General features: G+C 41.4%; 1 protein-coding gene across 1 annotated transcript; it reads left to right on the forward strand.

Moving 5' to 3' along the window:
- Positions 1-3,475: 3,475 nt before the first annotated feature.
- On the forward strand, positions 3,476-18,241 carry gmnc (geminin coiled-coil domain containing). Its single transcript, XM_038297705.1, has 6 exons — positions 3,476-3,657; positions 5,862-5,976; positions 8,801-8,911; positions 13,555-13,634; positions 13,796-13,912; positions 17,206-18,241. The coding sequence occupies exons 3-6, from the start codon at positions 8,833-8,835 to the stop codon at positions 18,088-18,090; spliced, it is 1,161 nt and encodes a 386-aa protein (XP_038153633.1). The 5' UTR covers positions 3,476-3,657; positions 5,862-5,976; positions 8,801-8,832; the 3' UTR covers positions 18,091-18,241.
- Positions 18,242-18,484: the final 243 nt, after the last annotated feature.

Raw genomic sequence — 18,484 nt, forward strand, 5'->3', positions numbered from 1 at the left:
AGGGTGAAATTGGGAAGCTTGGCAATTAAAATTTTTGGAACCAAAACCAAAAAGTGTCTAAAAATAGCAAAAAAGGCGGGTCCTTTTAAGCTATCGCCTTCAATTCAGCAAAGGATGTTAAAATCTCCCCCCTAAAGATGAACCGTCAGTATTTAAAAACCAAAACCCGAAAGGGAACCCCTGAAAAACTCCTCCCAAAAATTCCCGAGTAAGGACCCTGGGGGGAACCCATTTTTGGGTCCGGGGAAAATTTAAAGGGGTTTAAAAGGTTTTTTAAAAAAGAGTTTTTAGGTTTAAAAAGTTTTTGGGGGTTTCAGTAAAATCAGACTGAAGATTTTGTTTTTGCCACTCCCCTTCCCCCGCCCAAAAACTTCTGGGAAAGGAAAACTTTAAATCTTAAAGGGTTTTGCCCCATTTTTCTCCCCTAATCCCCCTTTTCCCGGCAGCCCCCCCCAAAAGGGTTTTTCCCCGGTTCCCGGGAAAACCAAGTCAAGGGGGGGGGTTTCACAAATCCCTTTTTAACTATGCCTTTTAAAAAGCGATCTTTGTTAAAAAACCCCCCAAATTTAATTTGTTTTAAACCCCCTTTTTTTCCCCGGAATTATTTTTTTTTGGAAAAATTTTAATTTGATTTTTCTGGGTTTCCCCCTTTTGGTCTTGCAATTTTATTGTTTTGGCGGGGGCCAAACAACCCACCCTGGGTTTTATAAAACCCCTTTGGGGCGTAAGGGAACCCCGGATTTTTGGTTTTTAAAAAACCCAAACTCGCTTCCGTTTTGTTCTCTCCGGGGGCGTTTTAAAATTTGGAGGAAATAGATTAAAGGTGGCCCCCAGATTTCCTTTTGAAAGGGAAGGGGCCCCCCACCATAAAAGGGGATGGAATGCCCCCCCTCTCCTTCCCGATCCTCTCCCGAACCAACCAAAAGGCTTTTTTTTCCATATATAATTAATTAAATTTTTTTGAGGATGGGGCTTTGGAAAAGGGAAAAAGGAAAAAAAAAAAAATGGAAAAGGATGGAAAAGGATTGGGGTTGGAAGGGGGGGGATGTGGAGGATGGATGGGGGTAATTTGGGTGTGGAATGGGGGCCTTTTGGGGGTGGGGGGTGTAGGTGGGGGTGGGTTGGGGGTTAGATGGGTTTGGGAGTTGGGGCTGGTGGGGGTGTTGGGTGGGTTTTGGTTGGTTTGGGGGGGGGTTTTGGATTATATTATTTTAAAAATATAAAAATGGGGAAACTTTGGGGGGGGTGGGGGAGGTGGTGGGATGGGGGAGGGTGGGGGGAAAATGGGGTTTTGGTTTGGGTTAGGGGGGGGGGCGGGAAAGGTGAAATTTGGTGGGTTGGGGGAGTGGTTGGTGGGTGGGATGGTTTGGGGGAATGGTTGGTGGGTTTTGGGGAATAATGGTGTTTAATGGTGGAAAAAGGTTAAAGGTTTGAGGGGGGTTGGTTTGGTTTTTGGGGTTTGGGAGGGAAAAGGGTGGGTTGGAGGTGGTGGGGGGTGGGTGGGTTGGTTTAGTTTGGTTTGGTGTTTTTGGATGGGTAAGGGATTTTTTGGGGTGGTTTTGGGTGGGGTTTTTGGTTTTGGTTTGATTTGGGGGTTTGGTGTGGGTTTGGGGGGGTTTTAATTTAATTAATTTGGGGTTGGGTTTGGTGGTTGGAAGGGTTGGGTTTGGTGGTTTAAAAAAAAACCCCAAAAAAATTGGGGGGAAAAATTGGAAAGTTTTTTATGAGGATGGTGTGGTGGGGGTGGTGGTGGGTGTGGGTTTGGGGGGTGGGGGGTGGGGTGGGTTTGGGTTTGGGGGTTTTGGGTTTTGGTGGGTGGGTGGGTTGGGGGGGTGGTGGGTGGGGGGTGTGGGTTGGGGGTGGGGGGCTGGGGGTGGGCCCCGGTGGGTGGGTGGGTGGGGGGGCTGGTTTGGGGGGGAAGGGGGGGGTGTTTTGGGGGGGGGGTTTTTGGGGGGTGTTTGTGGTGGGGGGGGGGGGTGGGGTGTGGTTGGGGTTGGGGGTGTGTTTTGGTGGGTTTGGTGGAAAATGGATGGGGGGGGGGTAAAGGGGTTTTTGGGGGTTTTGGTTTTGGGGGTGGGGGTTGGGGTGGTGAGGGTGGGGGGTGGGTGGTGTTTGGTGTGAGGTGGTGTGGTTGTGGGGGGTGGTGGAAATTTTTTTGGTGGTTTTGGGGTTTGGGGGGGGGGGGTGGTGGGTGTGGGTGTGGTGGGGGGTTTGGGTTTGGGGGGGTGGGGATGGTTTTATGGTGGGGTTTGGGGGGAAGGGGGGGAGGGGGGTTGGGGGGGATGAAGGAAAAGGAGGGAAAGAAGGGGAAGAAAGGATTTAAAGGAAAGGGGAGGAATTTTTGGGAAAAAAGATTAAAGTTTAAATTGGGGGGAATTTTTTGGGAAGGGGTTTTTTGGTTGGAAAATTTCTGTGCAGATTAAATAACCCGTGCTATTAAAAGGTAAACTCCCGCTGAATTTTGGTGGGGGGAGGGGAAAATTTAAACGGTTTTTATATTAATTCATGTGTTTTCTTTCCCTTTTCAATTTAAAATATTAGTGGCTTAAGGACCAGATGAGCATCTTTCTCATTTAAGTTAATAAATGTGACATTTTTAAGAGTTAAGGGTCACAAAGCATCAATGTAGATAAAGTTGGTCCTTGTTTTCTACCTTATATCAACTTTTGTCAACATGACATGCCATTTGTTTTCAACAATCCTATTAAACCACACATGAAGAAATCAAATGGATCCACAAATTAAGTTCTAGTAAAAGGACAGAGAGAGAGAATATCAGACGCACTTAAAGATGATAAGAATCAAAGGTTCTGAGGATCCCTCTATAAACACAGAGCTTCAGTGCTACTGGAACTTTTCCAAACAAGTACAGATCTGATGATGGACTAGGCTGTTCCAGTTCTTTTTCTTTCATGTTTGAATAAAAACCTGCAGCTGATGCAGTTTCCATGTTTTTCTAAAGCATCTGAAATCTTCTGATGCTTCTAATGACTCCTTTTACAGAAGTTGGCTGGTTTAAGGTTAAGTAGTTTTTATTCCCTGATCATGGCTCCCTGGAACACTTTGAAGTATAGAAATGCAGCTAGATGTGATTTTATTTTCTATTTGTTTTGACTGAATATCGATTCAACCCTTTAATTTGTATAAAACACATAATTTAGCTTTGCTGATACTCCTTTTTCACTTTGACATGCCTTCAACATCACAGAATGATTAGCTGAAGCCTTCATGATTTTATCTGTTTAGGTTTTCAGGTGGGTTACATGGATCACTGAACAGGATCTCTGATCTAAGAAGCTCTAACATCTCAGGGAGGAGGAGGACCTGTCATCAGGTGAGCTCAAACTAAAGCAGAAGCTCGTCCTGCGCGCTGATTGGACGAAGCGGCACGTGCGAGGCTCCACGCAGGGACACGCACACACCTGTTGCTTTGTGTGGGAGGGAATCTCTGCATCTTTGCCAACGCTGGACCCTCTTTAGGGCTGGAAATTCACCCTCCGCCCGTTTCAGACCAAGTTTCCTCCCAACTTGCTGTTTCAGAAGCAGAACCAGGACCTGGATCTGCAGCCTGGAGGTTTTCCTCCCTCTGTTCGCCTCACGGTGGCTGCTGCTCCTGGAGAGTCCGGTGCGCTTTACGCACAGCGCGGAGGAGACGCAGTGAGTTCCCATTTGACGGTGGTTAATGCGACTATAGACGGATTTGTTTATTTCTGCTTGATTAACCCTTTATAGGGCAACTTAGCACCCCCCCCACCCCCCCACCCCCGTCCCTCAGTGAGGTCTAGAAGCACTAGATCTATATCCAGCCCTTCGGCAAAGATACTGCTACATGGCTGTACATCTTATTTTGGGATTTTACCAATTAGATGAGCCCTTGAATGATGGATTACCTACTGTAAATTAAGTTTTAAAAAGTTGACAAGTCAATAAAAAAAGGTAATAGGCTGATTGAAAAGTTAAAAAGTTAATAAGCCTAGAAAACAATTATATTTAGGTTTATAAACAAAAAAATGTAAGTGTCAGTATCAGCATTAATGTTTCTAAGGTTATTTATTGCCAAATAAATGCGTTTCTTTCACTTTTGAGGTGTTTTTCATTAATTTCTTATAGAAGCACTTTTGTTATTTCTTAAAATATATTCCGGCATGTTGGTATTTTTTGTTATTACATTGACATTAATTTTTGCCATCAAAATATCCATATTTTTATAATGTTACAAATGTATTAAGGTATTGTTCTGCATTCCAATAACAATGTTGGCTTGAAAGTATTTCACTGAGTGTCCTATAAGGAGGTAACAGGCTGATCGTTATTTTTACTTGATGAGAAAGGAGATCATCTACCATCCAGCCAGGCTGACAGTTTGAGCAACCGCTCATTAAGAATAAAGAAAAAATCATGGAGAAATAATAGTAAGTTTCATTTTTATTCTATGAAACTTTAACTGTTTGATCTTTAAGCTCAAAAGAAAGTCTCGGTTTTGTTTAACTTGCTTAGACTAAGATGGAGAAAATGCAGCATTTAAAAGTCTTAGATGTGCTTATAGTGCAAACTTTTAGACTCTTTTTGAAGATGTGTATAGAGAAGATTTTGAGAAAGTCCACTCTAAACTTACATTACTGTGCTAACACTGTGAAACAAATCTCTTGAAAGTGTAAAAACCTTTAGAACTGATGTTTTATCCATTGCAAAATCACCTTCATTTGAAATCCCTGTTTATATCACATTAGAGCTACGGGAAGCCGAATGTGCCAGAAGTTCGCTCTTATCAAAACATTAAAATGGTAGGGAAATCATATTTAAATGTAAAATCATTCTGGTTTAAAAATGTATATAAATATACTCTTTATCAGAATTTAGAAAATTTCTATAAAAAAAAAATCCTGTCTTAAAATCTGTGTTTTTTGTTGTTGTTTTTTTTCCATTATTTTATGCAGGCCAGTTAGTTATTTGTCAGCTTGTACACCTAAATTCGGCCAATCATTTATCAACGGTCATCTATCAATCATATTTTTTCTACATTAAACCAAGCTTCTGCCGCCCTGGCGTCCTCTTCCACAACATCTTCGTCCCCGCTTTCCTCCTCTAAATAAAAATCTATGACGGAGGAGACTCATCAATGACCTTCGACACAAAACTCTCGTCCTCTTGCATGTTTCCTCTGTCCATAGTGTTCCTTGACAGTGTCGTTTCTAAGTCACCAATTTAGTGCTACTTGGTCCCAATGGAATTTCTCATTGGGAACCTACTAGCACTAAGTTGCTAACTGGTCAGCAAGATGCTTCCAATCCTGCCCCCTTGATAAAGGACCAATCACATTCACTCTATTCACTCGTGTAAAGTCGAGCACCACTCAGGAGAGTTCGGATATTTAACGGTTGGAACGGCCACTTCCCTACGACTTTAAAAACTAAAGCCCAGCACCATTTATGATTTCAGAAATGAATAAGGATTAGAACGAACCTCATTGCAGGCGGATTCCAAACGGCACAACTTGCTTCTTCAGCAGATCCAACTGATTATCAGTTCAGGATTAAGTGGGCATCAGAAAGTGTACACCCTTCTTAATAGAAATTAAAAGATGAAGACAGTGCTTTGTTTTTGCTGTTCGAATGTAGGGGCTTTAAATCAGTCAGTGGTTTTGTCAGCTTTCCACAGTGAAACCTGTAGCAGACTTCGGCCAATAATTATCCAGTGTGAACCAAGCTTAAGAGATGCTAATGTTACAGCAGCTCAAACTAGAATATATTCGCTTCAATTAAATGCTATGTGAGTTATTTCCTGCTTTATGACCTGCATTGCAGAAAATGTTTTTTTTTCTATATTCTATAATTTAATAAAGTATCTGATGTGTTTTGTAGGCGTTCTGCATGTCGACGTTCTAAATGGCTTTTTTTGATGCAAACCAGAGGAACTTCACCCAAAACATAACACTGCCTTTCCCCAGCCGCTGTCTGCACACTGTAAACTAAACAAGTAAGTTGTGTTCTTTGCATTGCAGCTAACATTGTAATTGATATCCATCCATATATTATAGGGCATGGCATTTGTAGTGTGTATCTCTACCTGTAGAGGGCAGGACTTCCACAGTTCCTGTTTCAGCCCTTAGAGGTCATTGTTTATGTAGTATTTATTTACTTTATGCCACTGCGTGTAAAGGTTAGTGCTCCTCTAGTTCAGCTCTATGCCTTTAAGAGGCAATATTTTGTACGGTTTATATTTTAGGACCAATTCAAGTCTCAGGAAATGAGTTCACATATCTTAGGGAAAAACCTTTTCAGGTTTTAGGTCTAACAAAAAACTTCTTGGATCTTAGGAGAAAAGCGATCAGGTCTCAGAAGATGACAAAGCTCTTTTTAAATAAATTCACAGAACTTCAAAGAAGCAGATATTTGATTTGAATAAAGACATTATCACCTAAAAACATCTTCAAAGCTTATTTTGGGTCATAGAAAGAGTAATACATACATGTTTTAGTCATATTTATTTATTTGCCACTGTTGCCACTACTGCTGTCCAAGCTTGACCATTTCACTTTGACCCACAATGCATCATGGGAAATGGAGTGATGCTGGATGTTTTAGGCGAGGATGTAGCTTTAATAAATTCAAATACTTGCTAAGTTTTTTCTCAAAACCTGAGAATCAACAGGTTTTGTACAGAGGATTGAGACCTGTCAGCCTTTTTTTTTTCATGTTAACTCAGTTCCTGAGACCTGCAGATGTCCTAAAATGTACACCCCAGTTTTGATGGTTTCTGTATTACAAGTACAGCTAAATTATTTGTAGTTCCTCTTTCTTTCAGGTGAGAGCAGTCACTGTTATTTTTATCTCTACCCGTAGAGGTCAGTGTTTCTGTAATTTAGCTTTCTGCCTGTAGATGGGGATGTTTTACACTCTGTCTATTGAAGGCTGAGCAATGTTCTTTAATTTTTCATGTGTCTGGGCATACACACCAGCTACCTGCGTACACTGATATTACACCCGTTACAAACCCAGGAGCATAGATGGTTACATGGCTTATTAAAATAATGAGATTACAGCAGCAATTTCCATTGGTTTATTTTTAATATAAATGATTTGGCCATCTAAAACAAACAAAAAAAAAACAAACAAAACTGTTGTTGTTCATGAGATCAGTAACATATAGGTGAAATTGCAGCTTTTAACAGGGTGTGAAGGAAAATTACTTACAATACATATTGCTGCATATCAGGTAGGTCATATCAGGTCATGTCAGGTGGGTCTAATCCAGCTTTTATTGCTAACTGCAGTGTGTGCTTTACTAAGCCCGTAGAAAAGGCAAATAAGAGACCGGGTTTATTGTACTAATATAGTACACCGCCATGCAGGCGTGCGCACACCTGTGTGTGTGTAATTAAGTCAGTTTTTTGGTGAATGCCCTACGGCAGAGATTTTCTACCATGTGCGAGCAGTGTGCGATTTTGCAAAAGCGCAGCTCAGAGGGAGCATTCAGAGTGAGTTTATTATTTCTCTCTTCCTCAGAATACCAAAAATCGTAGCGCCTAGCAGCTGTGTATAGCTCCTATTTGTTAACCTTTCTTGGGGTTAAGATCCAAGACAGTATCCTGAATAGGTAAGTCTTACTCCAAACAGCTTCCAACCTTAAGAAAATCATCACATGATGGAAACATATAATAATGCTAGACGATTTGCTTTCCATTTTGATTCAGATGGACCATTTGTCTTTGTAGATAGTTCCCACATGACTGATGCTTGGTTTTCTATTGTTGGGTTAAAGAGAGTCAAAAAAGATGTGATAAAACAGTAAAAAGAGGTTTTCATTAAATCCAGAGATTCAGAAAAAGTGCGGTTAGACAAACTTTGCTACTAAGCATCGAGTGAGGCTGACTAATACTCAGAGGACACAGAAGCTGTCTGATATGGAACAGATTTATGATCGATTTTTTCATTAGCATAAAGGACATTGTCAAATGTTTCAACAAAATCTGTGTACCTTTCAAATCTACATCCATGTTAACTATGGAGAGTAGAAAAGAAACGTCTTATTACATTTAAATGCAGAAATTTCTGTGAAAGTCATGTAAAAAGGTTCATATCATTTAAATTTACACTCATCCAGGTTTTAGATTATAACCAAGAGCATAGAAGCCTACTGTAGAAGCAAATATCAGCTACTTTCATGGAAAAACAATGTGGGTTACTTTCCTTGTGTTTTGCACTTGTCCATCTCCAATTGATCTATCAAAAAAACAGTTGTCTTTGCTTTGGACAGATGATCCAATGGGTCTCAGTAACACACTCCAGCTCTTGACAAAGCTACGGCTCATGAAAATCTTTGTTAGCTACTCATAATGCTGTTCCTGAGTAACACCACTCACTGCTATGCTATAATAAAGGCACTCAGACTTAGCAATTCCTTAGGTAGTGTTTCTGTATTTCCTGTCTATACCTGTAAATGTTGATGTTTTTGTAATTCGTTATCATGTCTGGCCAAAGATGCCAGGTTTTTGTAATGCCTCACTCAGTCTGTTTGAGGCAGTGTTTCTTTTTCCACATAATGAGGTCAGTATATCTACATTTCAGCTCTCTGCCCCTAGAGGGTGGTGTTTTTCCATCCCTTTCAGGTGACCCCATGGCCTCAGTTCACAGGAATGCAAAGGAAATATTTCTACAACACCTTTATTATAATATGTTCACATGTCTATTTACATAAACCCTCGGTGTCCTCATGCAAAAAGAAGATTGCACTAGTTCCCTCTCTTCCACAGCTCTGTTAGGATCTCTATTCTAATGCTTCATCATTCAATTTATGCCAGGAGACTTTGACAGCACTATCGTTCGTGTTTCCATGGAAACAGCGGCCTCTGCCTGGGAACATGACCCCTCAAACCTTTGTGACTTTGATGAGAGCAGGAAGATGCTGTGGGGTGAGTCAAACATTGAATGTTACTATTTCGTGGTCTGGACCTGATCCCATCATGCAGCTGAATCTCAACTCTAATTCAGGCCCATGGTGGCACTGGAAAACCAACTCTCATAATCTAGCTCTGTTAATTCAGCCTTTATTGTGTGGTATGAACAGGTTTGTACTCTACTGACAGAAGTTTAGCCATCATTGGAGAAATAAAGGCTTAATTCAGCTTTAAAGAAATCTGTGTACCACAGTTTACTTGTGAGACAGGTATTTCACATCAGCAATCATCTTTTTCCCCCCCACTTATAAGTGAAAAAGTAAAGATAGGGAACTGTAACATTTGACATATCATTTGGAAATTAAATATTTTAATCCCATCTGAATCGGGAATCGGGGATTTGACAGACCAAATCCTGACAAACATTTAAACTTCTGTTTGATCTTCAGATTACCTCATAAGCCGAACAGGGAGATCCTTTATGGATTGAGTTTTAATGTCTAAGCAGCAGCATCCAAGGAATACCTCACCAGCGTGTGGCTTGGAGCCCATCACTAATGGACTATACAGCAGTGGAGCAGTGCTTTTTAAAGTGATGAATTGCTCTTCTCCATCTGGTTATCAGACAGTATGGTTCCTAGAATAACCATACTGTCTGACTGTACTGTGCCATGTGTAAAGTATGGTGGAGGAAGTATTATGTTGTTGGCCATTTTTTGGGAACAGGAGTTGGTCCCTTAGCTCCAAGGAGAGAAACCTTCATTGCCTTAACCGATCAACAGTTGTTTTGCCCCTGACTGTGTAGGAATAGTTTGGAGATAGTTCCTCCCTCTACCAACAGGACTGAGCTCTAGGCAACAAAGTCAGGTCCATTCTGACATGCATGAAAGAGTTTTGAGCTGGACCAGGCTGGAAACATTCCTGACCAATAGAATCCAATAGAATATGTTTGGCATTAATTAGACTGGGTTTCCACACCTTTTCCTCAAATTCAGGGACCAAGTGTCCATTTACCATTTACTTCATGCTACAGCTTGAAGTATCATCTGTAGCTACATTTACGTTAACATAAGTAACTGGAGTAAAGAGCCAACCAGACTAAAAATGCACCATGTGAACATGGCAGCTGGAAGATTCTGAACTCATTTGACAGCTTATACTAGCAAAAGTTCCAATCTGCATGCATGCATGTAATAACCATGGATATACTGCTGTGGCAGTATATTCCAACATGCATGTTTACATGACACATTTCCACCCCCATTGTCCATTTTTGTGCGATTTCTTATGCCAGTAGAAATGGTACAATCTGATTATTTTTAATTTTCAGTTGGATCAGGAACGTTGGTGCATGTGGTAATATCCAATAAGCAATTTTTGTAAGATGTAAATTCAATAAAAAAAGTCACTTGCCTAGAATTTGCTGGATCAGAATTAATTAATTTATTAGAAAGAAAACACTCTTATTTATTGTGTTAATAGTGCTTAGAGTCACAGTGATGTATTCATACATATTAACAGTGTGTGAAATATGTTAAGTGATAGCTAAATTAGGCTTTGCTGGGGCCTATGAAGACAGAATTCTGGCAAAGTGCCCACACATAATAAATACTCTTACGAACAGTTTTATTTAAAACGCAGGTACATAAACTAAACTCCACATGCATTTTGAACATTTAATGCTTGCAGATTTAATACCATAAGGCCCCCGAAATGTCACAAGCAGGCATACATGCTGCTTCTCTGCGCTCTCTTGGGTTTTAATTGCCTGTAGATTCTCTTCTAACTCTGCGTGGATCCGTTTCTGTGCACTAATTACACCATTTGTCAGTTTGTTACACCATTTGTCAGTTTGTGGGTGGAACCAACCTGAGAAAGTAACTGGCTGGTATTGCCTTATTTTGAGGAAATTGTTTCAAACAGTACCATTATCTTCTTGATTGCTGCTGGAAATGATAGTAAAGCATCTTTAGGCTAATCGCTGTTCTCTTACAGAGATAAAAACTGATTAAGCGAAGTCATCATTAAATAATTAAGCTTAACACAGTCATGCATGTGTTCTGATAGCAGTAGCAATATGCTATAAAAAAGATTTGGGACTTTTTATAAGTGTCATGAGTGGTTTAAATGATCTGACCCACATGCAGAGAACCACTCAGAGACCAAGGAAAAAAGTTTAACAGGTTTATTACATGTAGATGAAATTCAGAAGTTGGATCTACAACTCCCTGAACTGGTGAACCAGAACTGGAAAGTCTGAAGGGGAGATCGCAGTGATCAGTTCAGGGACAGAAGGAAATTTGACTGAGGATTGAATATCACTGGAGAGGGACTCACGTTTGAGGGGGCTGTTGTCATCCTTGAATCCAACTTGTGGGGGGTTAATCCAGAGAAGAGGGAACTCTTTGGAGGGCGGACAGATAGACAAGCGTTGGACCCAGAGGAGTAAAGAAACGGACTGTCACTTGGATTTCCGATGAGGACTTGAACAGATTATGTGGAGGTTTTCCCCTGCTCAGTGTGTACTCAGTTAATCCTTTCAGGGGGAGAAGGTCCAGGTATCCAGTTACTCAGGAAGGCTTCCTGCCAAAGAGCAAAGACAAAAACTAGATAAGACTCAGAGAAACAAAGCTTAGGTTAGACTCTGCTAATCTCAGCTTGGCTAGAGTACCTAAAACTGGCAAACACTCTGGCGTTGAGGTAGTGACAGCCTAATGCTCAAATACTCCTCCAGTAATGATCCAACGAGCCACAGGTGTGCAGGGAAGCCCAACGAGGGCAGGGCACCACCTGGTGGTGGAGAGAGAAAAACACACAAACAACCCACACCAACTGGATTCCTAACAATAAGCTAACCTAAACTCAGTGTAAATGTTTATATAAAACAAAATGAGACAAATAAACACTCATAGCTGAACACAAAACTTAACATTTATAAACAGTTTGCAGCCACTGTAAAGGTATGTTTGCGCCATATGTTTAACAGAGGTAGCGAAGGTACTGAATGTAATGAAGTGAATGGCACTGTTTTGGTGAATTTGGCAAAATGACATTACTTTCGAGCCTGCAAAGAAAGTAAAGTGAAATTCACAGGAGTACAAAAACTGAACTTTTCTTTATATTTCCATCACAAAATTCAACCACATTTAGCTATTGAAGAACTGTTTCGCCATCCTTCCTCCAGTGCAGACTCAGGCCAGCCGCTGCCTCTCCACCACTCTGCTGCTCTGTGTGCCCGGCAGACCTCTCCGATGTACTGCTGTCTCCCTTCCTTCTCCCACAGTTAGCTTCTATAGAAGCTATAGAGGCTAACTCCCCACGTTGTCTCCCTGGCAGACTTCTCTGATATACTCCTCCAGGCCAGCCTTAGCTTCTCCACCAGCACTCTGTCTCCATGGCGGACTCATTAGATCTACCTCTGTGCTCCAATGATCATCCAAAGTTAGCCTCTATAGCTAACTCTAGCCAGCCACAGGCTCTGTTTGCTCTGGCGCTGTTTCCATGACAGGCTTCTCCAATCTACCGCTGTCCTCTTCCCATCCCGGCTGGCTGTCTCATCCCGGTTCTCGTGTTCTTACAGCTGTTATTTTTGCACCGATTTCCCGCTGCCCGTGTCTGAGCTCCAGAACGCTGTCTCAATTTAGCTCTGTTGTCAGGATGAATTATCCTCTCCAATGCAGGAAAGCTGGCCTGAGACACAGATAGGTAGAAATAGCGCTGAAAGCAACCGTCATCCAGACATAGCTTCTGGTGAACCCATGGAAACAGATGGCTTGCTTTGACTATGAAAAGTAAAAGTAGTATGAGTTGCTCCATAGAATTCTAGTCCACAGAGTTGAGGTGAAACCAAAATCCAGCAAACTTTATATACATTATGAGTGGAGCCTTTCACCTGCCATGCAAATTTGCTTGCGGTGCAAATTGCTTTTGCTGCCCGGGAACATCTCAAAACGAGCAAGAGCAGACAAAAATGGCAAAATTTTGAGTTTGAGTTTGGTGTAAATATAGCATAAAGCATTTTTTTATTTTGTGTCCTGCATTGTTTTTTTTATTTTTATGAAATTGTCAGATGACAGAGATGGATGCTGGATATAAATTAAGAATTATACTCTTGAAGAGAACAGCTATTAGTTAAATTAGGTAACATTACCAGCCACAACTAGAATTATATATCTAAGATTACTGACAAACAGCTGAAACTCAGGAGGTTTCAGGTTTGTCGTTAATTAAACAACACGTGGCCATATTTGATGATGGCCGCTAACAGTGAGCCTGGTTCTGCTGGAGGTTTCTTCCTGTTAAAAGGGAGTTTTTCCTCTCCACTGTCGCTACAAGCATGCTTAGTGTGAGGGATTGTCTTTAAGTCAATGAGTCGATTCAATGGTTTTTCCTTAGATAGAAAACTTTGAATCAATTTGACTCTATGATCTGGTTGAACTGTAAAGTGCCTTGAGATGACGTGTGTTGTGAATTGGCGCTATAGAAATAAACTAAATTGAACTGAATGTTCAGCCAATAATTAGTAAAACCTGCAGACTCTAAAAAATGTGTTTGATGCTATAGTGTTCTGCGAACGATGTTAAGAGATAGTCTTCCAAACTGGATGAATGATCACAGAGATGTTGATGATCATATTGTTTCCTTTGTCGTTCTTTTAGAATCTTATTGTGTTGTCACTCCTCCTGCTGGTCTAACGTGGACAAAGCAGCTCTCTCCTCACATCCAGAGGAACAAACAGGTAACAAAAGTTCCTCAGTTCTAACATGAATTTCTATACAGATTTTAGTACTTATCCTCATTGAGTTAAATCAGTAAACATATTTGTATGCTTGTATGCAGAAAATGCAGGATTTAAATTGTTTTGTAGTGTGGTTAAGCACTCATCATATTTGCTTCAAGCTCCAGGACACTCTGCTGCAGATGGAGGAGGAGCTGGCCAGGCTGCAGGAGGAGAACAAGAAACTCAGAGGATTCCTCAATTCCTCTTTTGTGAGGAACCTGCAGGAAAAAGCTAAGGTGAGAGCACCAAATTCAGCTGCAAAAAGGGATTAAACTAGATCCAGACTGGTATCAAAGGAAACATAAATTATTTTGAAAGGCTTTTGGAGGTTTTGATTCCTCGTCTACATGTGTTCTGCAAATCTTAAGCAGGGATGTGATCATGTCTCATCGGGCATGCTGATCTGAGTTCTGCAGGAGAATTGGATAGATGTGTTGCTTGTAAGGGCTCTTGTTCTAAATTGATGTCGACAGGGGAATGTTTGGGGGAGTATGGGGGCTTCATATTCACAACAGGCAATGGAGACTCAAGAGATAAGGTTGGGTCGGTGGTTTGAGCTTCATTGTCTCAGTTTTTGAGTCATTAGGGAAGAAACGTTGACCACCTTGCATGCTGTCGTTGGTCAGATAACCAGGTGGCACCAATATATATGTCAGCCAGCCCCATGGCAGCTATGGCTACAGTGAAAGTCACCACCATCGGCTTGTAAATGACGGAATGTAGTCTAAAACACTTTGTAGTTCTTGGACTAGATAAATTGGTAGATATATACAAATCATTCACATTTATATGTGCTTTTTGCAGATTATGAAGTTCAGTTCAGTTTATTCATATAGCGCCAATTCACCAAATACATCACAGGGCACTTTATAGAGACAATATCATGAGATCAGTCAGCAAGACTGGTTGAAAGTCATTGATTTTGCAGGATTCTCTCCTTCTGGAGCATGTGGTGACAGCAGACATTATTTTGCATTATGATTACGACACTACAGCAATCGCTCACTACTAGCATGCATGCAGCAACAGTGGAAAGGAAAGCTCCATTGTAACAGGAAGAAAGGATCCATGTAAATGGCCTTCTACCAAGGCTGACTGGGGGCTCAAGTAGACAGAATCAGACATGGAAAATAATCAGAAGCACTGATCCATAAATGCTTAATATGTTAAGCAGGGCATACACTGTGCCAGTTTTTTTTAAGCGTTGCACGCAGCTACAGCTCACACTGTACGACGAAACCACAGAGTTTTGAAATACAGTGTGAGTTCACAGCTCACAATGTATGTTCTCACACTGATGTGATGTACCTGCTCACACTGTACATCTAAAACTCAGACCCTCAGCTCCGCAGTGAGATGGCTACTCAGACTAGTCTATCCGGAAGCCAAACAAGTAGAAGACGAATATGAAGTTCCCTAGAGTGAAACGCGCTGCCTTGGCAATTTGTGCAATTTGTTGCTGACAGCCCTAAAAAGAAAAGGTGATGACGTATTTGGACAAAGACATGGCTGAGCAAACGTGGCTGAAAGAACTCAATTTCACTCGTACCCCGCCATGCAGCTGTGTTTTCATCTGAGAGGAAGAAGAAGAATCATTGTTTGCACATGCCCACTGAGTGATTTGCCAACGACGGCCGACTGAATTTCAGACATGTTTTTAAACTGCACGATCAGGCTGACAGTCGGCCCGATAGAAAAATTCTTGCACGACTGGAAAGTCGGCCCTAAAAGGGCAAAAAAATCGCACAGTGTAAGCCTGACTTTATAAAAAATAGCGGTAAAGTATTTCCATAGGTGGTTCAGGTCTAAGAAAGAAACAGTTAAGTAGATGATCTATGAGCTGGTTTTCATGTCACAAAGGATAAAAGAGAGCACATCCAGTTAGACGTGGTAAAAGGTGATCCCAACAACATATCTGAGAGAAACAAGACTAAACTCTGAAAAACAGGCCAACTTAATCATCTACAATCAAAGGTGTTGAGTGCAGCTATCCAGATGATATCTCTGGGTCACAGCAAAACAGGAACAGACCAGAGGAAGCTACCATGATGACACAGCAGGGATAACACATAGATAGGAAAGGAACAAACAAAGAATGGAAAATATTAGTAAAATAAAGAAGAATTTCCTCCAGCAGTCTAAGTTTATGGCAGCAAAACTATAGAGACAGCTGACTATAACACGAGCTGGTCTAACTATAAGCTTTATCAAAATGGAAAGTTTTAAGCCTACCCTTAACAATAGACAGGATGTCTGCCTCATTGACTAAAACTAGTAGTTCTTGTTCCAAGCACATAAGAAGTTAACTGCTAAGAGATTATGCAAATGCACTCAAAATCAGCTCTTGTCATAATTATCAACCATGAAAATTTTTTTTCTGTCTTTGGGTGTTAGTAGTGGTAGGATGGACCAGGAAATGTACTGACCATTGCTTCACCTGCAGTAATGTTGGCTTTGCCTCAGACTGCCCTGGTGAAGAAAGAGCTCAGGTAAAAGCAGTGCTTAATTCCTTAGTTAAATTCCCCCCTGTTCTGACAAGTGCCAAAAATCCATGGATGATGAGAGATCTTGAGGTACCATCAAAGGTTAAAGGGATGTAAGGGTTTCTCTCATGGCCCTGTGATCCTGTCAACTCAACTTGGATTGATGAAAAAAGGCCTCCATAAGGACAATCTGCTTTAGTGCCATCAGACATGTCTGTTATGGTCATGCTAAAAACCTTCTGCTGAAATTCCTTCTGTAATCATCAATCAGGTAAGTTAATTATTCCTGCTGGCATCCATGTCCAAACTGCCTACTAGCAAAGCAAGAGGAGACCTCAGGCACTGAGGAAGAGGTAGACCCTATAGGATGATTGTCGTGAGTGTGTGTTCAGTTGGTAGCAAAGAATGGTTGCAACTAAAGTTAAAACTGAAAGGAAGGGGAGCACCCTGCAAAAACCAGGTAGCAGGAATCAATGCCTCATCTGGTATCTTCTTTTGGTTTGCAATAAAGAGTTCTACTTTACAGATGGTCGGTAACTCAGGATTCAGAACCTTTGCTATCTTCCTCTGGATGAACAATCTTGTTGGTGCTCCACTGGAGCTAATTTGAGGGCCTCTGTGAACCTTTAGGCCTATTTAGAACAATACAAAAGACATTGTTTGTTAAAACACTATAGCAAAAAGACAAGCCACTGAATCTCCCTATTTATACAGTGTAACTTCATGTCTCCTAAATGTGGGAATAGATTATTTTAAGTAGAAAGAAAAAAACCTCACAAAGATTTTGCTGGACTAAACCTCTAGAGATATTAAATAAAGACATGTGGTCCACTGAAGGCCAAAGGAAAAACATCTGATTTTTTTTAACCTACATTAAAATAATGGTTGATCAATCATGTCTTGTATCCTCGACTTGCCTTAAACACCCTCAAAGTATCTTCCCTGTCTCGATCCTTGAAAACAATTCAGTTAGGATTTGTTGGAGCAGAATGGACTGTGCTTCTATGTTTTGTCTGAATCCGTCTCTCCTCTTTCCTCCATCACAGAAACTAACCGCAGACAGGAGAAGAAAGCTGAAAAGGAACCTGAAGAACTCTGTTCACGAACCATCCCAAACCTGCAGTCATTCCTTCACCCAACAGATCACCAGGAGACTCTGCAGAAACCTGACAGCTGAGTTCTGCTCCGAGTCCTCAGAGGGGCCAGCTTGTTCAGAACCAAACCTTGATCTGTGGGTCCTGCGAACGTTAGGCTTGAAGGACAGAAACACCATAGATACTTCAGGTGAATCCCCATCTGAATGCAACTTCAGAAATCTGGTTTATGATGATGGCATCAACTCAACGCTGCCTGCAGAACACACACCCAGCCTCACTTTCAACTCCCCAGTGCCCTTGTCTACACTGCCCTCTGTCCAAAGTTACTGGCAAACTCCTGCTGGGGAGACGGACTATAGATCGTCTGAACCTGGCTATGCTGCCATGCCAACTCAGACCTGTTCAGGATCTCCAGAAAACTTCACTGCCCCTGTGCTGACTGAATTTCAGCCAGACAGACCTGAGACCTGCTCTATTAGTGGAGCCCAACCGCTGCAGACAAGCTCTAGAACGATCTCTTCCAACTGGTTTCCACATCCAGACTACTGCACTCCATCCGACCCTGACTTTGTCTCCTTTGATTCATCCTCCAGCTCAGTACTCTGCGAATCTCAGCTGCCTTCTAGTGATTTCAGCCCCACAACTCAGCCAGATACATCTCAGCCTTCCAAACCTCCTCAGACACATCACAAAGGAACTGATTTGGCTTTCAGCATGTCCCTCAGCCCGTCAAGTAGTGTGAAGACTCACAGCTTCCCCCAGGGACAAGCCTTTATCAGGAAGGACACAGGGGGTCGGTGGAACTTTACCTGGGTTCCTCGACAGGAACCGTAACAAACCTAAAGATTTCTCATCAAATAATGTAGAAAACTCCAGTTTTAACCTGTTGATTGTATTCCTAACAGGCCCATAAGTGTGATCCATCCTGGTGACTGAAATGTACAAAGTACAGTAGTTTATTAATTCTGCTTGTTGATTAAGGAAAACCTGGTAGAAGCTTAGGACCAGGAATTATGAAATGAACAGGAATGAAACATGCTTCAGGTATTTTGACGAATCTCTGCAGATTCTGTAAAAATAATTAGAAGTAACCATAATCAATCTAACTATTACCGCAATAAGGGAGTTTGGTCTTAAAACCTCTAGTCAGAGAAAAAAAACTAATTGCCAGAAATGTAGTCTCAATGCTGATGTTTCCTTTTTATTTCACTTTGTTAAACTGCCAGTT

Source organism: Cyprinodon tularosa, unplaced genomic scaffold (assembly GCF_016077235.1).
Source record: "Cyprinodon tularosa strain WSP-4 unplaced genomic scaffold, ASM1607723v1 ctg394, whole genome shotgun sequence".
Taxonomy (NCBI): Eukaryota; Metazoa; Chordata; class Actinopteri; order Cyprinodontiformes; family Cyprinodontidae; genus Cyprinodon; species Cyprinodon tularosa.

What these genes read in the sequence shown, in the direction of transcription:
- gmnc (XM_038297705.1), top strand. Translation starts at nt 8,833, where the DNA reads ATGGAAACAGCGGCCTCTGCCTGGGAACATGACCCCTCAAACCTTTGT. An exon ending in GAGCAGGAAGATGCTGTGGG is followed by an intron (nt 8,912 to 13,554) that starts GTGAGTCAAACA and finishes TCGTTCTTTTAG; the next exon opens with AATCTTATTGTGTTGTCACT. An exon ending in ACCTGCAGGAAAAAGCTAAG is followed by an intron (nt 13,913 to 17,205) that starts GTGAGAGCACCA and finishes CCTCCATCACAG; the next exon opens with AAACTAACCGCAGACAGGAG.